The sequence below is a fragment of the Saccoglossus kowalevskii genome, chromosome 22, assembly GCF_978046115.1.
Source record: "Saccoglossus kowalevskii chromosome 22, keSacKowa6.1, whole genome shotgun sequence".
In the NCBI taxonomy this organism is placed as follows: Eukaryota; Metazoa; Hemichordata; class Enteropneusta; family Harrimaniidae; genus Saccoglossus; species Saccoglossus kowalevskii.
This window is the reverse complement of record NC_140662.1, coordinates 10,642,673-10,668,054: the sequence shown is the minus strand read 5'-3', so window position 1 is coordinate 10,668,054 and position 25,382 is coordinate 10,642,673. Positions and strand designations below refer to the sequence as shown.

Genomic DNA, 25,382 nt, shown 5'->3' with positions numbered 1-25,382 from the left:
ATCTGCTTTCCTTTTACTGGTTTGTACCAGTTGATGCAAAATTAACATAGGATTTACCAAACATTATATTTTTGATCTGACCATAGTCTTAAAAAATACATGCATTTTAAAGTCTATATTCTGACGGGACCCGCACAAATGTATAATTCAACATTCTTTTAGATGGAAAATATTTAAAATCCACATTTTGCATTTCTGCGAAAGCGTAACAATGCATTCAACAGGATTGAGAAATGAGATAAACTGCTCAGGATAATTCACCTTTTTCATGCCGCAGCTATTACTGAATAATTTACTTTCACAGCACGCTGCAATGATACGATACTGTATGTACGATTTGCTGATGGATTTCCTCACTGTAAAAGCGTGGGCTTTGAGTACTAATAGTCAGCAATGGCCATGGTTTGATAAAAACCGTTCCCACTCTCTCTTTCCATGCTTAGTCCTGAAAATTACATATACACATGTATATTCCTTGAATTAGCTGGATTTTAACACCTTATAAAAACACTCAATTCTATTTTTTTTTTTGCTCCTTACTGAAAAATACAGTAAAAATGGAATTTTGGGTTTCAAGGAAAAAAAATCCATACTCATCCTTAATTTGGTTGGTTCCATACTTGATGTATGTGTCAACAATTTCATTGTAAGAATAAACATGTATTACCCTACAACAACCAGAAACCCAATCCTGAATGTTTGCTTGTACTGTGTGCATTATGGACTTGTCTGTTATTTCCCAGTGTATATTAAATCCTATTTGTTTTTTATTTAATCTGAGAAATGACAATAGTTTAATTCAGTTTTTGTAACAAGTGTCAGCAACTCCATTATGACAATTGTTATATGTGTAGAATTATTGAAAATACAGGGAGATAACATTTTATAACAAACCGATATTTTATCGATGTACAAGTAAAATTGATGCAGGCAGTCATAAAAGGAGAGGGTGATTGTTTCTCCACATGTTACATGACTTCTACCAGCATGGCCTCTTCAAACAAAGTGACCGACTACTTTGTACAATCACTTTTGACACCGATTTTTCCCGTCATTCATTTCGGATATCCTTGGAGGATTTTTTAATCATGAATTTTGAAGAAATCATCATAAAAAAATGAATTGTAGGGTAGAGAGGGCACCTATTTTTAAATGAAAGGCAAACTTGTTGAGCATCATGGTAATTGCCATTGTCAAGTTCAAGTCTAACATCTTTTAATCCTAAAATCACTGATTTCTCGCGTGTACTGTAAATTGTGTTAATTGCTGCGAGAAACAAATTTTCAAGTGCGAGAGAAAATTTGCATAATCGAAGAACTTTTCATATCAGTTACTGAAATGTTGGCAAAATTACAACTTCTTGAATGTCATTATTTTTCTTACCAACATTTCGGTGCAACGTTCTTCAACGTATTTCTTTTTTTTTTAAATGGATATAATTTTTCGTTCCATACAGATTTTGATCAAAAACGTGCAAAAAAAATTTTGAGTGATAAAATTTTCAGGTTTCAAGTGATTTTGTAATAGTTATATTGCTTGCGATGAAATCGGACTGAAACATTCAAATTTGAAACCGTTACTACATTCTTAAAATCCCTTGACCAAAGCAGTAGAATTGCTCGTGGATTTTAGTGATGTTAATTGTTAGAGTGCAAGTTCTATCGGTACTATTCTGCTCTAGATATAAATCTGCCCTAGCTTTAATCATTGTTTTCTTTACCTTTCTCAAAAACACAATGTCTTGAATGTCTTTGAACAAACTGAATCTAGTAGTTATCGCTTTATCAGTGACGTAGTGATCAAAGTTCACATGTGGTAAAATTAAATTCACAGCTTCATATTTTTATGACTTATTCGATATCAGATCTATCGGCATGGTATGACTATACCCTCAATCACCTGACAATAAGTCGTATATAAAAACATACTGCTACTATTGGTTTACTTGGTAGCTTTTTCCGTGTAACACTTTTACGATGCACAATACAAATCCCTGTGTGTAAGGAATTCTTATTGTGTGGTGGTTTCGTCTCGTATTGTGGCCGTTCATTCATGAAATACCTCAAAAGGTCCGCTCTATGAATATATACTGAAAACGCAGTGAACATGGTTACTTGTGATATTCCATGATTCACGCTCTCTCACTGCTCCTCCCACTACTCCATTGTTCAGTATGTAACGTTGTATGCATGGATGGTATCTATATATACCGGTATATCATTGTCTGTATTATAATGCTTTAACATTGCGTTAAATAATCAGAAATCATGCAATGATACAGAACTGGTTTCGTTTTCACTTTATTGCTGTATATATTTGTATAGACAGCTGGATTAAATTTAGAGACGACATTTACTGATATACACTGTTGTTTACTGCATTCAGTATACCATTATGAAGTGACCTATGAGTTCACATGGGCTGCATGGTTGCTTGCATACTATTAATAGAATAGAATATTTCAGTTTGACATTTCTTTGTTAATACTTGTATATAGATGATGATGATTATTTTCGTTTAATTATATATGCAAATATGTTGGATCATTCTCCAAACTCGTAATCATTTGGTCTAATTGTAAGTTATTTAATACTGGGTTTTAATTTCACTGATGGGTATGATCAATTACATTATTGTGAACATGTTAATATTACCGGTATATGGGCTGATAGTGTGTTTTATGAATTTATTGACTTGACCGCTGTCCTACTTACAACACCAGTATACATGTACAACCTGATACATGTATTATGTAGAATATTCGTACACTACGGTAACCTTTCAACTACGTCCTTAGTAACCATGAACAATTAAAATGTGTTCATAGCAATCGTAATCTCGTCGTTTAACATTCAACAAAAGTTTGCAAGTGCGTAAAAATTGGAACAAATATTAAAATCATTGACTTTTGCACGTAAAATTGAAAATCACCTTCAACCTCCCAACTCCTCCCCCTAAATGAAAGAATTGCGTTTACTTTGCACTGCCCCTTTATTCTGCACTGGTATTTCATTTCAAATTGCTCTATCTGTCCCTTTCTGATTGACACGAATTTTTTGATTGACTGAATTTGGGGCCTAAAAATACGCCTGTATTGGCTTGTTTACACGTTGACCTTTACACTTTGACACTTAATGGTTTTATTGTGTGCCTGCTTGGAATGATGCAATACCAGTTGGCAGTGTAATCTTGACCTTACAGGGGGGGTTATGTTTGTTTTCTAGAAATAGCCATCTTATCTTGTTGCTGAGCCAGCATGTTGAGGTAAAGAGAGAAAAGACCATACTGATATTTATCTTATTTCAGTCCATTGTATTGAGGGAATTATTCCAACATGTACACTTTGTTTTCTTCCTACCTGGCGTGATTGTTGCCGTCATGGTCATGACGAAGGGTGGTGATTAGAGTGTAGGGTCTCCTGGCCTTCTATTTAAAATATCAGGCATTGTTAGATCAATAGAATGACGTTCAATTGTTGTTCTAAAAAAAAGAAAAAAACCACGAACAGAATGTAAGCATTTAATATATCTGCAATATAACTTCATATGAAAATGTTTTTCTCAAATGTTTTTACACTTCTGTAATAGGTTTCTAACTTCCCTATGGAATTTATAAACAATGTCCTGATTGTTATCAGTTTTGCGTATTGTAGACAAACCAAGTCGCTGAAATGGACTACACCATCTACGCAGATTGATCTTTTATTTGACACAAAATTTTGTACAAAGGAAAGCGTACAAGAAATTTAATCGTTCAGGAAAACTATCCTAAACAAACAATATAAAGAGAGAAACTGACGAACATGAAGTTGAATCCAACCAGGCTGTAAACACAGTGGATAATGTTGTCATGTGACAATGTTCTGATTTCATTTCATCAGCCAATGAAGAAATTTAGAAATATAAAATTGAAAGGAATGGGTTACTTGTATATATACTACCTGAAAATGAGAAATTCATCGTTGCAGCAATAGTTAATACCTCGTAGTGTTGTATCAAAGCTCAGTATGGACAGGAAGTTTTTATGATTTTTGTGAAATACCTCTATTTATACTTAAAGTGCACATGTTTTTTTCGTATATTTTTTTTCTGAAGAAACACTTGTTTGACATCATACATTGTAGATGTGTCTTTTTCAGATCCCATAAAATTAATTAATTCAGTACTTTTTGCATTCTCCTGTTGAAGGAATATTATGCCTAAGTCAAGAAAAAACGTGAAAATGTCTTGCTATAAAAAGGGTGAATATACCTAAAAATGCAATTATATTCATTAATTTGTTTTAATTTTTTGGTCATCAACACACCTCTTTCTTTTTCAAAGCATCTGATAGGGTAAATACAGTGCTTAAGAAAATATGACTTGAGCGACACCTCTGTTTTATCAATTTTCATGTACCGGTATATCTAACAGGTGTGGTTTTAGTATACGAAACAAAAAAATAGTGTCATCTGTCAACAAGCTAAATTCGCGATTGTCATTTAAATGACATATGTACTTCAAGTAAAATGTAGTTCATTTTTTATTCGTTTATGATTTATACGTTAATTCATTTATTTTGTGTACAGAAGTATATAAACATACAATAAGCTCACATGCTCTCACGGTGTCCTCGCATCGTTTGCAACTTGTGTAAATATCCGCAACACCCGTTATATTTACACACACTGCCGTCAGTGTGATGATCACATGCGCTATAAACGTCATCCACAACGACGCTACGTGCACCCCCCCAAACAATGACATATTTTAGTTGTAGTCTTCATCATAATAGTCATCTGTCTTGATTATTGGTTAAATGCCAGTGTAATCGTCCAATTACCAATTGTTGTTTTATCAAGAGATGACACTACTGACGAGTTCATTGTATTCTGTTGTCAATCAATCAGTGTCCATATCATGCGTCATCAACACATCAATTATTCTACGTGAACCGTCTTTCTGCCTTGTTGACCTATTGGCCGAGTATAAAGCGGTCAGTGTTATCTATTGAAAAATCCCTGATAAATTTAGCGTCTCACATGGATTGCACGTACGTATGTATGTTGATTTCCACACGTGGCTGGTGTAGTGATAATTCATGCATCAGGTGTCAGGAGTCTTGCCTCGTGCATTCAAATGATGTGCTACATCACGCTTGAGTTCCTGTTTTGAGTCATCTATTTGAATTATAATACTAATTGTCCACTGAAATGAGAATGATAATAATCTGAAAATTTCAAAAACAACTGATAATACAGACACTTGATTATTAATTCAATATGTCAGTTCAGTAGTTTCATGTAACAGTAGTTTTGACTTGATTCCTACTTGAAATGTTTATCTTCCCTGTTATGATCATGAGAAGGTCAAATGATAAAGTGATTGTCATGTCTGTCTTATCATTATTGTCGGCATCGTTGTTAACAATTGTATTGCTATGATGTTAAGGAAGATATTTTATTTCTCAAAATACAGCTATTTTAATTATGTTCGTAATTTTTTTTTTTTTTTTTTTTTTAGTTTATACTTTATGATTGATTATTATTGATTCTAGAAATGGACTTATATTGAATTTCTTTACTTTATTCATTTACATAAATAAAAAGATGCATAATATCAAGGACTTAGGTTATGCAACTGTTATGATATGAAATGATGATCTAAATATTATGTCAACTCTCACTACGAGATTATCACAAAATCACAAGTCAGATAAACTTTTTTAGAAATAGTACCGGAGTCAGCGGAAAAACTCGTTACTGATGTTCCAAACTGTTTTGCTTGTCTGCTTGTTTATTTGCAAAGCCTATGTGTTTTTTTTTACTTTTTTTAATCTGATGATTACTGCGCTTAATTCAGCTTACATAATTGTATCTTTCTAAGTATCTACTGTCTGTAATACTATTGGTTATAGATACATTAATGTAAAATATTTTATTTTAGTTGGAATTAGTTTTCGCTGAAAAGACATTTGGCTGTTTCGTGTGAAATTCTGTTGTTGTAGATTGTTTATATTGAGTAAAGTGTAAATAACAAATTTTGTTATGACTGATTTTTCCCTTTAGCGAAAATAAATTCCAAGTGAAAATAAATTACTTTACAGTAGATTAACACATACTCTAAACTCACACAGGAAATTGAATCATCATCGCATATCGCCATGTCTGGATATCTTATCATTGGTACTTGCCTACCCTTATCTTTTGTTATGTCTCTTCAATATGCTGAGAAGAGTAAACACAGTGCATGTTTTCTTCATATTTGGTAATCATGTTAGTCTCATTTTGAGGGGGATTGTGGGTAATCTTTATGGTTTTTGTTTGTACGTTTCCATATTATGAATTCGGCATTTTTGTTGACTGCCGAAACAACCATACGGTATGCAGTATACCCATATGTATTTTTTTCCCCTCATGTACATTTCCATGCGGCCGTCATGTTATTGTAGTTTCGTGGCACATACATATAGACATGTTTTACTGTCGTATAGTCTGGATACGAGTATTTCAATAAAATATTCTAAATAAATCTAGTTTGAATTGAAGTTTCGAATTATATTAAACCTCTGTATGTTAGAAGTGAGCTTACTGACCATGCTCATTATGGTTGAGAACGTCCTGTTGCGTATAATGGAAAACTGGGTATTTCGTAGAATCTACATGTAGTTTGTTGCTGTCTTTGTTATTAAATGAGTGCTTCAAATATCTATCGATCACACTTATGTTGATTTAAAATAAATTGAATCCAAAAGTTGTCATCATTTTGGATGCATGAGCTGTCAGACTTCAAACAAGTCTGCACATTTCTGATGTACTCAAACAAAATATGCAACCGAGACATTACTTATGGTCTATTGGTATCAATGTACATTGTACACGTAGGTAATGCGTTGGTGTAATCGGCCTTCGCTTTCCATACATTGAGGCATGTACTGTTGAGTAAGCTATAGAGTACACATCACTTTTTCGCAACAGCAGATTGTGTTGATCCTGTTTCATGTTTTTTTTGGGAAGGTATTTAAACAGCTATATGTGTGTCAGTTTAATGAATGTTATAACCTCCAAATGTGTGGTCAGTCATGTGTTCTATGTAAATCACTCGTTACTTACTATCCTCTAAAATAACACGTTTCCAGAATTCCAAAAAAAAAACGAGTGTGATTTTTAATGTCAGGCAAAATGAGCCTGTTGCTTGTCGTTGTAGTACGTATCAGTTTGAAAGTGCATATCACATATTTGCAAACGTTTAACGTAGTCTCTCGTTTAACGTTGAGCGTATATAATGTTGTACTGGGTAATCTTAAAGGGCATTGGTCGTTGTGCAGCGTATGTTCGAATTTCATGTACCGTAATCAATGTATTTTTCATACAAACAATTTTGCACGCATTGTGTACGTCTCTATGACTCCCATATCGAATATGATGCGATGGTGTTACTATTACATTTGTGTAGATAAATAAACACCAGGACAATTTACAGTTGTTTTATTATTAGTACATCCGTATTATGTAAATTAGTCCAAAGTAAAAATAAATATTTTGATGATTTGCAGTATACAATCAGTATAATTTTTTGCCTCGTGTGCACTTCTATTAAAGGTGCACTTCTATTACAGGTGCGCTTCTATCAAAGGTGCGCTTCTATTAAAGGTGCGCTTCTATTTATATTGAAATTACATTTACCATATTTCCATCTCTAATGGAAGCGTGTATAAACCAATAATCACATTTATTTTATACAGAATTATTAAAATATCATTTATTTTGACCATAGAAATACCTTTATAATTTACGTAAGTGCCTGCACTACTAATAGAGTATCGGTAAATACGCTATAATATATTTGTATTAACCTGTTCACCACCAGACTTTCTCACCCACATTTGTTTGCACTTTTTGACTCCCGTGTGCGAAGCACAAAAGGGAGTCTTTGCAGTTACCCTGTCTGTATGTCTGTATGTATGTATGTATGTCACTTTTTTTGTTCCACCGTTATCTCAAGAACCACTAATCAAATTTTGATGAAACTTGGTACATAGATGCTCTGGGATAATGCGCAGAGTTGATTAGGTTTTGGTAAAAATCTATGAATATTAATTACCTAATTTGCATGATAATTAGCTGATTTTTAGCTGTTCCAAGACTGTTCCACTGATATCTGAAGAACCACTCATTGGATTTTGATGAAATTTGGCACATGGATGCTCTGAACTAGTGCACAGATTTGATTAGTTTTGGGTAAAAATCTATGAATATTAATTACCTAATTTGCATGATAATTAACTGATTTTAAGCTGTTCTATGCCTTTTCCACTGATTTTTGAAGAACCACTCATTGGATTTTGATGAAACTTGGCACATGGATGCTCTGAACTAATGCACAGATTTGATTAGTTTTGGGTAAAAATCTGTTAATATTATTAATTACCTAATTTACATAATGATTAATCAATTTTCAGCTTTTCCACTGATATCTCAAGTACTAATCATAACATTTCAATAAAACTTGCGACATAGATATTCTAGGACTATGCAGAGACCTGATTAATTTTGAGATAAAAAATTGTGCCTATTAATTACCTAATTTGCATAATTAGTTAATTTTTTGCTGTTCTATGGCTGTTGCACTGATGTCTAAAAACCACTCATTGGATTTCAATGAAACTTTTAAATAGTACCCATCACATTTCATTGAACCTAAGACTATGCACCATATTAGTTTTTGGTAAATATTTATGCTTCTTAATCACCTAATTAACATAATTAATTAATACTAATATCTCAAGTATTGATCATCACATTTGAATAAAACTTGGTACATAAATGCTCTAGGACAATAGACAGCCTGATTAATTTTGGGTTAAAATCTGTTCATATTAATTCTCCAATTAGCATAATAATTAATATTTTTTTGGTTCTAATCACATTCCAATGAAACTTGGTACATTGTGCAGACCTTATTAGTTTTACACCTAAATCTGTTCATATTAGTTACCTTATTTGCATAATTAGTTTTCAGCTATTCCATCAATATATCAAGTATAAGTAATTTTGAATTATTTTTAATGTGTCTCCAAAACTCTCAGCACACGGGAGTTCTTTCTAAGCTTTCTTTGATTCTTTATATTCTTTAATATTTCTGGAAATGAACACTTATTTTGGAGCTAACTGACAAAATTGGAGTAAATTTTCAGTTTTTACTAAAAAATTTGACAATTCTAGTCCCAATCTTCTGAAGAAAAGTGCAGACTATAAACATGACTATTATGTGATTTGTAATGAAAAGCGGGTGGTGGTAGAAAGGTTAACAAAGAACAGTATTTATTGGACACAGAATTGTGGGAATACATAGACATACATGTACATTGTACCTTTGTTTATTTTAACATATCCACCACTGGCACTTTTTTTTTTATCCCCTTTTATTTTGCGCTATTTGTGGCGGCTTTTATCAAGCAATGTGTTAACCATGCACTAATAATAGCCCAATCATGCATGTATGTTAAAATTTACTGTAATAAAGCCATTGCCGCATTTACAGAGTAACTATTGGTTTGTGTGAACTCATGTAGTTTTAATGTCTATTAAAATCGTGTCTCTGTTGAATAGAAAAGCACTTAAACTAAAAATTATCTTGATTGCATACTTACTCATCAAAATACAATTGATTTGGCCCACAATAACACCTCTGTATTTTATGTAAGCATACTGTACAATACTTTATTTTCACTTGGAATTTATTTTTGCTATTTTCGCTGAAGGAATAATTCAGTGAAAATAAAATCCAGCGAATATACCTTTTTTCCTATATTTTAAATTCAACTTGTCAATAATCAGTGAAAATAAATTCCATACACAACAGCCTAAAAAGTGTTTTCAGCGGAAATTAATTCCAGCTAAAATAAAATGTTTCACAGTATGCACTAGGGTCAAAATGATGCAGTAAAATGAAGAGACAGAGCCGATTGTCTCAGGTGTTTCTTATAGGCTGGGATTACATTGGTTTCAACAACATATGGGCTAATACTACATTTTTTTCCTTGTTTGTGTCGTTTTTCTACAGATAATATATATAACAGTGTTTGACAGTTGTAGCTTTTGTACAAAATTGGTAACAAATTGCTGTTTGTTTTTTCTTCCTTTCAGGTTCACCAGTTTTCTAACTGTTCAATCTGACTTGTCAAGTTGTAGAAGCATATCAGCAACATGCAAATTCTTCTGAGCAAGAAAGCCAGCTTCTGGCATCGAAGGATGCACTGTTTATTGTTGTGTGTATCAAAAGGAGGACATGCATCAAGCGACAATGGTATCTTACAAGGGGTGGCCTTGCTAATTGGAAAGACACTATCACGTAATCAAACCACAACAACTTCAAGCCTCACGCAGGCCAAGGCTAACAAACAAATATACAAAAACTTGCACACATGCAGTGCTCTGTCAGCACAGGCAGTATCGAATCTGCAACAAGGTGGACAGCAGATGTCCATGTTTGGACCATCAGAGAATACCAGCACACCGACGGATACAGGACACCGAGCTCTGTTCTGTAATTCTGGATTGATCGCTGGGACACGTGCGTTCCCAGGCAGACCGGACAGCCGTGGAATCATGAATATGCCGTACACGGCGGCTACGCACCCACAGCAGCAGTTTTCATCGGTGTACGCGATGTCTAGGACTGCGCAGGATCTCAAGCGTTTCCTTGAGGAGGTTAGTCAGTTTTTCTAAACAGTTTTGATTGAATGGTACCCTAGAAAAGTTTTGTCATGATTCTCAGAGTAATGATGAAAATGATGTCTATTCCTTTAACTTTATTTTCCAAAGACAACTTCTTTGTCCTTTAGCAAATTAAAATCCTCATAAATTTTTCCAGATTTGTTTTAAAATTTTGATGGAGACTTATAGCCAATGAGAAATTATTTTTATTAGGTCCAAAATTGAGATAGAATCTGTAGAAAAGAAAAAATGATGCACCCAAACTTGTTTGAAAACATTTTGACGTTCTGTATGAATCAGTTTTGTGTCATAACTTGTTTAAAGGAGATTGTAGTAAACTAAAGTGAGTAACTGTTTTGTTTCTTTGATGTTTGTTAGTTCGGTACAGACCCTCGGGAAGCCCGCTACTGGTTGAAAAACTTCCAGCGAAATACTGATCCTTGGAAGCCTTTTGCTGTGGTTCAAGTTGATCAAGAAGTCTTCAAAAAACCTGAACTTGTAAGTACAAAGCATTGCATTATGGGTACACAACACTATGGAGAGAAACATTAAATAAGGCTTACCCGGTAGTTATAATTCAAACCATTCAACTGACAAGTCAGTCCTGGTTGCACCATTTATGAATAGCACTCTTGTAAAATGGGAATGGATTATAGAAATTCTAATGAATTTCATATTAGATTAAATACTGTAGAATACTTTATTTTAGCTAAAATTAATTTTCGTATGGAATTTATTTTTACTGTTTTTTGATAAGTTGAATGTAAAATATAGGAGAAAAGGTATATTTGCTGGATTTTATTTTCAGCGAAATTTTATTCCGAGTGAAAGTAAAGTATTTTACAGTATATATTAATAAAGCTGTTACAAAATCATGTTGACAACTTTGTATTTTAATATCAGTTCATTAGAACAACAAAACGTCTGTGTTGTGTTTGGTTTCATGAGTTGTCATAGTAAATTATAAATGGATATATTTACTGGTATGTACAACATTACATGTAGTCTGCACTTTCCTTCAGAAGATTGGGTAAAAATAGTTGAAATTTTGGGTAAAAACTGAAAATTTACTCAAATTTTAGCTCCAAAATTCAAGTTCATTTGCAGAAATATTGAAGAATATAAGAAAATACTGTAGAATACTTTATTTTCGCTTGGAATTTATTTTCGCTATTTTCGCTATTTTCGCTGATTGGATGATTCCGTGAAAATAAAATCCAGCGAATATACTTTTTTCCTATATTTCACAATAAACTCATGAAAAATCAGTGAAAATAAATTCCAAGCAAAACGCCCAAAAAGCCTTTTCAGCGAAAATTAATTCCAGCGAAAATAAAGTATTCCACAGTAGTGCAGAAAAATTTGGGCGAAAAAGTCTGGTGGTGAAAAAGCTAGATCTACTGAAATAAAGAAAAACACAGGTTTCTCTTTCATCTGCTGTTTTGTTTATCATAGTTTGCTCTAACAACATAGAGGGCACTGTTTCTGATAAAGCCCATTTAATGTGCAGACCTGACACTGAGGGCGCTGTTTGTAATTTGACAAACTTCATCAGTCACTTCAAATAATGTTTGCATCCAATTGACGTTGCTGCATGATGGACTTTGTGGTTCATAATTCAATTTGAGTAAATAAACACAAATCAAGACGAAGACTTCATCCTAGAAATAGACATGGCTATATTTTATTTACATGTCGCAAATAGAAATTGTATTTGTTTTCTGTTTCATGTTTTGCTATGTTTTAATAAAAATGATCAGAGCTTAATGAGTGTGAAGACAGCGTTCGGTTCATTTCGCGTTCAATTCATGTTCGTTTCGTGTTCAATTGATGTACGTTTCTCGTTTGATTGACGTACAAATTTGAAAATATCTATTTTCCACAAAAGTTTATATATAAAAAAAATGGGGATCAACCTATTCCTTTTGGAGAAAATCATGGTTAAAAATAGTCCTACTATCTCGCTCACATCGGAAGTCACATGGGCCCAAACAAGTATAAAATAGCCATAGAAACAGACGAGAAATGCATATATATGTTTAAGGAAAATGAATCTTTTGTAAAAAAAAATTATATAGTCACAAATTATCACCACTCAATTCAAAAACAAATAAAATCTTTGAAACAAGGACGTTGATGATATTTTTTATTTATAATCATTGTCCTTTGACCTTCTGCGCATTCGCTGTCATGGGCACTATGAAAGTATTTCCAAAGAAAATGCTAAATTGATCTCTATTTTCCCCGCTCAAAAATATTGTTAAATTATCTGAAATTGCTATATATCAACATTTGAGTGAATTATAGGTATTTCAGTGGACGTTTCAATCGAATGCTAATCGAACTGAACGCTGTCTTCACACTCGTTGTGTTTTATCAATAGAAAATATAATGTTTGTTTGTTTGTGTATTAATTACTATATCAAATGTTTGTTTGTGTTTTAATTACTATATCGAATGTTTGTTTGTGTTTTAATTACTTTATAAAATTTTTGTATGCAGATGGATAGTCTTGGCTCCAGTATATCATTCCTACTGCGACATGACATGAAAGCCGTTGTTGTTCATGGGAGTGTTTTACCAGAGGAGGCAGCTCTTTCTAATGACATCCTACAAGTAAGTGTCTGAATTTGTTGTGAAATTGCTAAAAACATTAAAAAGTGGAAATAAATAGTATTAAGCGCCCAGGGGCCTGAACATGGAAAATTGCCAAAATATAGGGGTTGGTGTTAGCCCGGACAACCTCCCCCCCCCCCCCCCCCCTGCAAAAAAAACAAAAACAGGTATGTCCTCAACTTCTTTATTGTATCAAAATTGGTCGCTTACCCAGATAAATACGGTATTGTATTTACAGTATTTGGTTGGATTCCTATGAATAACCTTAAAAAATCATTTTTTTTTCAAAATGTCAAATATAAAATATTGGTGTTCTGGTTTCATATTTAGTAATGTGGTTTGCAATACGAGAACTTCTTGCAAAAACTTGTTTTGCAAATAAAGTGTTTAATTTCTGTTGCTAGGAATTGTTGTGATTTGATGAATTAAAGGAATTAAATTCATGAAGACAAGATTTGTCAAAAGTCACTGTTACTTTGTGTCATACATATCGGGCCCAATCTAGTGAGATCTCACTGAAATAAAACTCCTGATTTTCACTTAATTTCTTGTGAAAATTTGCAAATAAAATGTCTGTTTTTCTGGCAGTACATTTGACAATACCTTGCGTATAAATACAATTTCTCGTTGTAGTGTGTAATATATCCTGCTTTTCTGAGGTTGTAAACATACATTTGTACATGTCATGAGATTATGTGTAGATCTTGTGTGCAATCCCATCTTTATGCAAATGTGAATAATTGCTAATCAGTTTCATCGTTACTTTCTTTTTAGGCGAGTCGATATCAATTGACCACTGAGACAATGCAGATGGTAAATGCATTGGAAGCACACGGCGCACCGGCACATCCGTTGTTTAGCGGTGGGAATGTACTTAAAGCTGACCTCACCAAGAGTGGTTTCAACGGGAAAATAACACACGTCAATACACAACCTTTAGAGTGGTGCTTAAGGTAAGTCAGTCATATCCACACTGAGACAGGTTATACACTGTCTTCTAATAAGCTTGGTTATAAAGCATTCGTTTTGATAGCCGAGGATGCATCATCATGTGTGGCTAGGCGGTTTGGTGCCGTATAGAGCACCAGTTTGAGTCTCTTATGCGGTACATGTTTACTTTGATTTTAACGTAGTATTTACAATGTCATGTATTCGCCCTTATTTTACTTCCTATGTTTATTTAATATGATAAAATTGTTAAGAGTTATATTTAGATTGGCATGTGGCCTTATTTAAAATTGTTGTAACAGTGGATCACTTAAAGCGGGGGAGTCGTCACCTGCGCATGCGTCAGATGGCCATAGTGTGTCATTGTTTACAAACAAGTGTCTACCCATGAGCCTTTGTGTTTTTAGCGTGTGTTTTTATCGTCGATTGGGACTCAATTCTTACACGTGCCCAGACGATGACCCTCACGCTTTAATTTTGCAAGTTTGCCTTGTACCAGTTTAGAAGAGGTTGGATCTCCTCGGTCGCCTGCTCACTCGGTTCTTTAAATTACTCTGTCAAGTTCTTCCCCCCGAAAAAGTATGTTCACATCTAATGACAACCATGGTGCAGTATGTTGCAATGTAGAGTAACATTTGTGCGGTTATGCATGTGTTTAGGGTACATGTGATTATTTCTATAAAATAACAAAAATTTCTCGTCCTAAATTACATCTTATTTTCTAGATCCGGTCATGTGCCAGTGGTCAGTTCGATCGGCGAAACAGACACTGGACAGTTGGTCAACATTGATGCTTGCCACACGGTAGAAGAAGTGGCCAAAGTACTGAAGCCGCTCAAAGTAATGTACCTGAACACTAGTGGAGGTTTCATGAACGAGAATAGCCAGGTATGGTCAAGCTATCAAATGTCTGTGATTGGTCAAACAAGGCTTGACCTATGTCTGTGTGCGATATCAACCGATATTTGCTAGTTGTGGCAAGACTGACCGTCCCATTATTCATAACATTGAAATAATTGAACATGATTAATGAGCAAAATATTATAGGGATGGGGTAACCATGGAAACAGTAACCCAGGCTAGTGATTGCCTTCATCAATAAGTCATTGCTACAATATCACCTCCATTGTATGAGTGGTGTGTAGATGGAAAGCCAACATGGCCGTCTCTTGCAATTGTTTGTTTCTCACAAGAACAAATAATGTTTTTGTAATATCGTAACATATTGCCTGATGAAAGCATTTACGAATTGTCTGAGTGAATAGGAAAATAGTGGCGTCAACAGGTAGTGGGTTAAATGGTACCAGTAGTTGTCGTTGCTTAGTGGTGTCCGAAATTTTGTGTAAACACATTGTATTTTACATGTACTGTATACATCCATATTGAGCAGGATGTGGAATGACGACCACCGCCATTTATTCATGAAAACGTCTTCTATACATTCATTCATTGCCTCGTATCATACAATGTAGTGAATGTACGACATTAAATTTTGTTACAAAAATGAGTTTGTGTACATGTAATTGACCAATCATCTTTGTTCTTTAATTTCTTGAAGGTGATCGTAATAGATAGAAAGAGAAATTCCACCTCAATTTAAATCAAAATGACTCAACTTCATATTGCTTACAAGTTTTAATCGAAATTTTTTACAATTTTGTTGACACCAAGAAAATGATAGTACACAGATTTTTTTTTTTTTATTTGAATGTTTCAAACTTCTGTAATCAAGGCAAGGCTGTGTAAGGGTATCAAGATCATATACCCTGTATTGTCCCACAACTCTGCAATATTCTTTTTTTTTTTTTTTTTTTTTTTTTTTGTGTTTAGAAAAAATTTCAAATAGTAACTTTTTGTATTAATCCTAGGTAATTGCCAATGTGAATTTACCCACTGACTGTGAGGGGCTTTTAAAACAACCTTGGTGTAGTCCAGCAACTAAACACAAGGTAGAACAACATTTTATGTGAAGTCCTTGCTCTGTATCCTACATAGTGCATATAGTTATAGTGCTTGGAGTGTTGTGCTTGCTAGTTGAGATTGCTACATGTTTGCATGCATGCATTTGCTTCCACATTTCATTTGCTTTTAAATAATTTTTATTTATTTCTGTAATCGTATAAGAATGGTCTCACATTGTTGCAGACACTCGACAAACAGGCGTAGTCTTTTGAAAATGGCTCTCGTAGACACAGAACTGTGTTTGATTAGGTTAGCTATGCAGTTAAGTTTTAAAAAAGACAAAAATTGCAAGACTGAGAACTACCCCAGTAGCTCTCATAGGTTTTAATTTGTGGAGGTGAGAATTATTGTTTCATTTGAATGTATATCCCTGAAAAAAATTTAATTTGTTTGTGAGGGAGATGTCATTTTAGAGCATTTGTCACTCGTGCTCGAAAATATGACCACATTACAGACATTTTTATTAAACTTCATTGGTTACCAGTTGTACAAAGAATCAATTTCAAATTACTTTTACTAGTGTATAAATCTTTGTATGGTTTTGCCCCAAATTATCTATGTGAATTAATCGAATTTTATGTACCTAGTCGTAGTTTAAGATCTGAATCAAAGTTTCTTATTAAAACTCGTCAGGTGTGTAGTAAAAAGTCCAAGGTGTTATACAAAGACCGTGCTTTTGAAAATTTAGGTCCTAAACTTTTTAATGAATTACCTCTGTCTGTTCGTTCTAGTCCTTCAGTAGACATTTTTAAATCCAGACTGAAAACGCACTTATTTAAATGTGCTTTTAATATTTGACTGATTGTTTATTGTATCAGCGCCTTTGATCTTCATATGTTGGAATTGTTGCGCTTAATTAAATAAAGTTATTATTATTATTATTATTATTTCAGTAAATGAACATCAAAATGGATGCACTGAAACTGAGACACAATTTTTTCTCAATGTAAAAAAAAAACGATCGTCGAAAGTATAAAAAAAAGTTCTGTGACCATTCAAGATTAGTCTTTAGTTTTTTCTGCATGTGGTAATGGTTTATGCATGTGGTAACTTTGATCATTCTGGATAAATGTTGAACTACTGAACTGCGGCGTATAGTCACTTCATGTTGGTTGCATGCATTGTTTTACTGTCGTTTCAACAAAACTTCAAATAAAAATGTTGTCTCAAAGTGTAAATTTGGAGTCACATTGTATCATTTTGGAATCATCTGTTTCACGAATACAACTGCCAGTTAATATCAGCTTCTTGCATATTTTGCACGCTGCAGATTTTGCGTTACAAACTTATTTAGAAATCCAAAATTTGGCATATAAACTGACCAACGTGATGCAGAGCTGAGATTTCTTGTTAGCGTCATAACAGAGTGATAACAAGTGAGCAAAACCTCAGATAACAATTCTGAATTGGAGGCACGTGTGTGGATGGATTACAATTACAAACAAAATTACCGAACGTATCATTATTATGAGACAGCATTTGTATATGTTGAAACAACTGTAATCCAGTAGTAGAATTGCTTGTATCTGTTTGAGCAATGTTCACAGCGTTGAATTGTAGTGTTAGTTGTCTTAAATTATGTGTGCCTCAGATTGAAAGTTTCATCAAAATCTTGTCTTGCCTTTGCTTGCCAATATAATGTATTGTATTCTGTAACAAATATATCCATGCTACTGATTTTGTTTCTATGGTTACATTGCATCAATTCGTGATGAGAAGTCAACTTTTAGATTAGCTGTTTTTGTGATAAGATGTGGAGCACGATGCAAGGATTTTGATAGTAAATCTGTACAGGACCTCAAGGATTAATATGGTTTGTTTTTCTGCAAGCTGAATTAAAATAAAAATTTAAATGTAGTAAAGAATTATTACATTTATTAACCTACAAGGTTCAGGTTCACTATCTAAACCGGACAGAACATTCTGGCTTTTGTTTTTAATATTTTGTAAAAAAAATGGCTTGTTTGTCTTCGGCAAAATTCGTGCTACAAAAATCAGTTGTGAATGTTGAACCATCTGACGGTGTCATTCACACGAAACATTTGATTCCAAGTGAGAGTGTAACCTGTGGATGGAATTTCATATGAAACGTAACACTGCCAGAGTTCTTGTATCTGCTGAAAAGGTAAATACCCTCAGTTTTGAGTAGCTGTTAGTGTTATAAATGAGATGCGTTTCTTCTTGTAGGTTCAACGAATTTCTTCGTTACTGAATCAGCTTCCGTCACAATCGTCTGTGGTTATAACATCCGCCAATACACTGCTCACTGAACTCTTCACACATCGAGGTAGGTCCATAAATTACGATCATAATCATTTTATTTTAGCTGGAATTAATTTTCGCTTACAATTTTTGATTTTTGATAAGTTGAATGTAAAATATAGGAAAAAAAGGTTTATTTGCTGAATTTTAAGCGAAACTAGCGAGAATAAATTCCAAGTAAAAATAAAGTATTTTACAGTGCTTGACAGATCTGAAGCATGAAACAAAATTTTGCAGACTGTGCAATTTTAACATAAGCAGTTACTTTGAGTGTTCATTTCGAAATACTGTATTTGCTCTACTAGTAGTGCACGTACAAATGACAGAGGTACAGCTATGGTCAAAAGAAGTTATAATACAATGATCCAGTATATAATAAATGCAACATTTGTTTTTTGTGCTTCTCATAGTCTAGAGGAAATATGGTACTTTATCTTAGGTGAACAAATTATTTTAGTACTTTTGACATTTTACTGGAAATATTCTTCTGAATGTTTTTTTTTTTTTCTGCTGACAGGTTCGGGTACTTTTTTCAAGATAACAGAACCAATACATGTTTATCATGATCTTGATGACATATCTTTAGACAGAATGCTGGCGTTGCTCACAAGGTACGTTTAACTATTGGCCTCGTCTGTAGTAGTGTAATTGAACACCACACTGTGCGTCCGTCCGGAGTCATATCTCAGAATCTTTTGGACCGATTCCGTTCATTCTTTGAATGTGCCTAGTACCTTATGTGGGACATGTGCAAATGCAGTGGTTTAGCGATTCAATTCAAAATGGCCGACTGGAGGCCATCTTGTTTTTTGAAAATGTTGTATTTTGGACATGCTTTGTTAGTTTTCATTCAAACTTGGTATATAGATTATACATGTTAGGATACATGTCCATGACGATTTATTTCACAATTGGATCAAAGATGGCCGACTGGCAAGCATCTTGTTTTTGTTTTTTTATGTGGTATCTAGGACGTGCTCTGTCAGTTTTCATTCAAATTTGGCACATACATGTACTTTATACGTGTTAGAATGCATGTCCATGACAATTTGTTTCAAAATCTGGTCAAGGATAGTCGATTGACAGCCATCTGACTTTTTTGCCTTACTACTATATTTCCACAATTTATGTACCATATTTATTCGTATTTGGCACATACATCATACATATCAGTGTGTTTCATATCAGATCAAAGATGGCCGAATAACAGCTGTTTTTATTTTTGGCCATGTTACTACTACATGGAACACGTGTTTTGATGTAAATAAACAATCTGTTGAACACGCCACTTGGAACTCAAGTTTCAAGGACACGCTCGCAACAACCCGTCCACTTTAATATGACGAGCACAAAGAGAACTTTCGAAAAATTTAACGGGGACTGTGCCATTTTCAATGACTTGTTCTCATTGAGGACTATGAATAAACAAGATTGTGCGTGGTAACGACTATATACGATGTTTGTCCACATTTGTAAGGGTTGTTTTTAAACAACAAACCCATTATGCAAATATCGAGCTGTAAAATGCCAATATGGCGGCAATACATCCTGTCAACTAAATGACGTGACATCGCTATTTTAAAATTTGTTTTCAGGGCATTCGGGCGAATGCTGAGTAAAGATTACTTCACAAACCTTGGTGACAGACTGCATACATTGTATCTGTCGGAGAATTTCAATGCATGCGCCGTGATTACGCAGGAAAACGAAGTCGCTGTTCCGTACCTGGATAAGTTTGCTGTCAGTGCACACTCGCAGGTAATTGCATTCAATCTGTCAGGGTGAAATCCTTCAATATGGCGGTACTCCCATGGTGCAACATTCTGTTGTCCACACCGGGGAGGTGCATCATGGGAGTATGGAAATGTACATATGGTGTCCATTATTGATAGCCTGAAGACTATGTGTAACATTTTAACTTTTTTATCGGATGCTGTTACCTAAACACCATTCTTTCCTTTTAAATAAAACTCGAATTTTGTCACCTCCTATGAAATAGTGTGCTACTCAGAATTATTTCCATAAAAGATTCTGATCAATAAATAAATGAAATTTATTTGCTTATTTCGCTGACTGGAAAATGTGCTAAATTAAAACCCAGTGAATATGTAAAATTTAGCATAGAACATCTAATTATCTAAATGATAAAACCGTGAATTTAAAACCCACTGAATATGCCTGAAACGGTGAATCAGCAAAATTTAAACCCAGCGAAAATTACGACTGGAATTTTTTGAATAATTTCTGAGTGTACAACTTTGATATATTTGTTTTATTGCTGACAGGGTGAAGGTACAAGTGAAATGCTGTGGGAAAGTGTCAGGAAAGATTTTAAAAGTCTCTTCTGGAGATCCAGAAGTTCTAACATGATAAATCCATGGTAAGATAACTATACTGTAAAACACATTGAAATAACCAAGTGCCATTTTAGCAAATTTGATCCAATGTATGAATTGTAATTTTAATTTTAAACAAAATTTTAATTTACCAACAATCTTATTGTGAGAATGTACTTTATTTAAAATTAGAGAAATCTCAAATTAGTGAAATCAATGATTATCTAAAATAATTACATGCTAGTTAATGACACGTCATTAACTACATCTAGCGTTGAAAACAATTCTGTAAAATTATAGTCATTCAAAACATACTTGTTCTTGCATTTATCCCAAAATTTCCCTTCTTTGGGGAAGCTGCATCACCAACATAGAAGGCATTCTGGATTATTTATATTATATATTCAAGCATTTTCTTTTGTGTTCATGGTTTGCTGCAGGAATATCATCAATATTTCTATATCATGAAGAGTGCATATAAAAATTCTTTGCAAGCAAGGCTTCTTTAGTTTCAATTTTTTTTTTTCATTATACCTCAGGTACTTCAAAAGATCTGAAGGAAGTTGGAGCAACGGTGAGTGGACGGTGTTTTGGTACGGAGTATCTGATCCCAAGGTGTCTTACGAACTTGTCGACTACGCAGCCAGTCTACCATCATCGTTCGTTGAAGACGGGAATGTAATAGTCACCGGTCGTTAACTCACAAAAATAACATTGATGTTGATTATATTGTTGATAGCGAAGTTTAACCTGGATTAACATCGATTCAGAAATTTTTTTGGGACAAAGCTTCTGCGGAAGCAGCATGTTTACGTCTGCGCTACTGCCAGTGTAACGTTTGGTTTCAATAAAAAGAAATTTACATGTGTAGATCCACATGTACTCATTCGTGCTATCGTTGAACCTAGACTACCAAAGTGCAACATGTAATTAATTAAATTATATCATATAATTGGTAAATTTAAAATAACTAACGCAGTCATCACGTAATCTAAAAATTTACAAAATCTTGTATATTATTGGACACTCATTAACAAATATCTCTCGCATACCAAATCTCTTATGTCAATTTTCTCACACAGTGAAGTGCTGAAAGATTTTTTACTTTCTGAAATTTATAACTGGTACCGTAAAATCTGTATTAGAAGCTGCATCCCCAATAGAAGCCGCACCCATTCTTTTTGAACAATCGAGACCCAAAAATTCACCAGGTCGCATATGTTTAGATGCTCTTATAGAAGCCGCATCTCCTCTGTTGCATTTTACCACTTTAATAGAAGCCGCGGCTTTTAATACAGATTTTACAGTAATATAAACCACAAAAACAGTAGAGACTGAACTTATTTTGGTTTGTGAAAAATATGTGTTTATGGTTTAGCATTGATAAAGCATCCTCTGCCCCTCCGTGATTTGCTACTCGTCGTGTAACAAAACATTATTTTTATCTGCACCTTTCTCTGAAACCCAACGCTGTATATACAACTTTTTATTGTCTGGGTCCACTAAGGTGTCAGCTCCTCTAGTTTAGGCAGCCATGATGGATTATGCTAATTTGTACCCCTGTATTCGGCTTTTCAAAGAAAAAAAGATTTTTTGAAGAACCTGTTGATTTCCAAGAATGTTGGCTGTTGTCATTAAGGCCAGTATCCCAGTGTATCTGTAATTTTTAGCAGGTTTTTCAGCAACTTGTTCTTCTACGATCACATATACTGTATCGCACAATTCAGAGGTTATATTTTGCACAATTCTATCAGGGTCTAAGTGCAAAAAATTCACCTTCAAAACTAAACAGTGAGATTTTGAAACTGTTCCCTTTATCTAAAAAAAAACTTAACACAGCTGTTGTGGCGCCCTTTATTGGCCATAATCTAAGATGTTAATTTAATTTTAGATGTTCACTCTCATTTTTTTTTCTGCCGAATTCTTCTGAATTAGGTAAATAATGAGCCATAAATTTTTTTTTCTGAAAACTGAAATTCCAGAAAAAATGGCAAGTTAACAATTTCCATATTTTGTGGTTGTAAATAAGTATGTAACATTTGTACATTGTTTCATTTCATAACTGCAGTAGTTTTGTAGAAGTGTCTAATTATTGGTTGCTAATTTCCTGAATATTGTTTGCACTGTATAAAGTAAAAACAACTACACTAGATTTATGCTATGCTTTCTCAAGCTGTAAAAACAAAAGCAATCTCTGAATGTTATAATGCTTGTCGTGGATTCTACAAAGTAAAAACAACTACACTAGATTTATGCTATGCTTTCTCAAGCTGTAAAAACAAAAGCAATCTCTGAATGTTATAATGCTTGTCGTGGATTCTGCTCACCTGAAAATAGCTGCTTATTGCAAAAGAATTTTAATTTTGACTGTAAAAATGAAAGAACCTAAAAGAATGACCACATGAGGGGGCACATGTAAATAGTTCATTATAGGTACTCATTTCAGTATTTGTGATGAGTGTTGGTTCTGCTGAGTACAGAAAGCGTCAGAATTGATGAGATTCCCTGGTTAAAATATGAGTATGTTTATTTTTGCATTTTTCAGTTACTTGTAAAAGAAATTTAAGAATGGAAAACTTTTTTTTCTTGGGTAATAGTTTAAAGGCATTTTTTTTTTCTTACAAGTTATTGGTAGATATTTAGTTCTGTATGTTGCCATGGTTTTTCTTGTATTTTCTTTCTCCTATGCAGCTTTAATAGTTTAAGTGAGAGATATTACAAATAAATAAACAGTAAAATAAAAAAATAATAAAAAACGTAATTGCTATTGCTAAGTATAAAATAGAAGACATAAAAATGAAAAAAATCTCTCATTTGGTGAATTCTTGGCACTCTAATATAACCATATTTGCTCTATTTGAAGTGCATCTGTAATAAAAACGATTGTAAACCAATAGCTGCTGATATAGTGGATCATCAAAAAGATTATCTGTTTTGAACTTTGACTCGCACCTGTCAAATATGGTTTTTGTTTACCATAACAGAGTGCAACATTATTGTTTTTTTCAGCCACTTTTTTAAAAATTGAGCAAATATGGTATACACTGCCTCTTGCAAGTATGAGGAATATCTCGATCTGGTTTCGGGATTGAGTTCATGCATGATATTTTATGGGTGAAAGGTCGTGTAATCTGTTTACCATATCAAACTCTACCAAAGGAAAGAACGGGTCAGGTTTTTTTGTCATTCATTTTTTGTCATTAAATAAATGTTATGCGTTTAGAAACATACTGAAATATTTGAATTTATGATTTTCAAATCGCAAAGAGACTGATTATAGTTTTCTCATTTAAATAAATACTGACGAGGATGCCAGATTCATTCATGCTGTGCAACCCTCAGCTTGCTTATATGGAGATGATATTGTTAGTACAAGACATTCCAGCCTGGACAGCAGATCATTTGATACCTCTCCAAATATTGCCAAGATTACTGTGGAATACTTTATTTTCGCTTGGAATTAATTTTCGCTGAAGGAATGATTCAGTGAAAATAAAATCCAGCGAATATACCTTTTCTCCTATATTTTACATTCGTCAAAAATCAGTGAAAATAAATTCCATACAAAACACCACAAATATCTGTTCAGCGAAAATTGATTCCAGCTAAAATAAAGTATTTTGCAGTATGTCAAATTGCAATGCAGATTTTGATGGTTGTATTTTTATCATGGCAAGAAGCTTATAACTGTCAGCCAGTATTTGAAAAATTAGCACATCTTTGTGGTCCTCCTCTGACCGTGGAGGCTAAATCCTAGCAGGCTGTTTCAAGTAATGTGGAGAGGGAACAGTTGTTTGGTATCCAGGCTGTAACAATAGACTAGTATGGGACCATAATGCTGCATGAACATAATTGTGAAAGACTTTATCTTTCTAGGGAGTTTATAGCAAGTCTTTTATTGCTTGTACTGAAAATTTAGATTTTTTGGTTGCATTTGCATTCTTTAATGCCAAACAAGAGATTGCTGAATTAAGTTTAAACTTTGACTCGTTTTCACCGAAATGTGAATATTGTCAAGACTTGTGAGATTTGGGACGAGACGATAATTTACCACTGAGGTCGGTAACTACCAGCAGTACCTCTTTGTGGTGAATAAATTAACCCACTGCTTTTCATAAAAGTAATTTTTGTTTTAAATATTAGGGTGTATTTATACTCTGTGATGAACAGTGTAATAAGTGATCACCAATAAAATACGTGTCAAACTGGACTTTTTGTTTGCATGATTAAAATGTAGTTCGTGTCTAATCACCAGGATTGCACCAGTGCATCCTGGGGAAATGTATGTGCGTGCGTGTACTCAAGTCTGAAATCTTTCATGCAAGACCCAGTTCCAAAGTGGCAGAAATGCTTGATTTTAAACATTGTATGACATGATTGGTTATGGCGGGTCAGATATGGCTCTTTTACAGTATTTGTTAAAACTTTGCCATTTTATATTCAATCTGAAAAACCAAATGATGTGCATCAAGACCCCACAATGTTGAATGTATTTACCAATTTTGAACAAAATCCATCTGTAAACCGCTGAGATCTTGCCCTGGAATGGCAAATGCTTGATT

At 33.8% G+C, this 25,382-nt stretch overlaps 1 protein-coding gene across 4 annotated transcripts in view; it reads left to right on the top strand.

Moving 5' to 3' along the window:
• LOC102802206 (N-acetylglutamate synthase, mitochondrial-like) overlaps positions 1-25,030 on the top strand; it is a 62,919-nt gene extending 37,889 nt beyond the window's left edge. For 3 of the 4 annotated variants that reach the window (XM_085496154.1, XM_085496156.1, XM_085496155.1), the window contains 11 exons: positions 10,127-10,690; positions 11,075-11,194; positions 13,199-13,312; positions 14,087-14,265; positions 14,986-15,148; positions 16,129-16,209; positions 18,410-18,509; positions 19,002-19,095; positions 20,080-20,242; positions 20,770-20,864; positions 21,360-25,030. In XM_085496154.1, the coding sequence (XP_085352280.1) occupies positions 10,187-10,690; positions 11,075-11,194; positions 13,199-13,312; positions 14,087-14,265; positions 14,986-15,148; positions 16,129-16,209; positions 18,410-18,509; positions 19,002-19,095; positions 20,080-20,242; positions 20,770-20,864; positions 21,360-21,519 (1,773 nt within the window). In that variant the 5' untranslated portion in view covers positions 10,127-10,186 and the 3' untranslated portion in view covers positions 21,520-25,030. The remainder of the gene's footprint in view (positions 1-10,126; positions 10,691-11,074; positions 11,195-13,198; positions 13,313-14,086; positions 14,266-14,985; positions 15,149-16,128; positions 16,210-18,409; positions 18,510-19,001; positions 19,096-20,079; positions 20,243-20,769; positions 20,865-21,359) is intronic. The other variant, XM_085496157.1, reaches the window with a different exon arrangement.
• Positions 25,031-25,382: the final 352 nt, after the last annotated feature.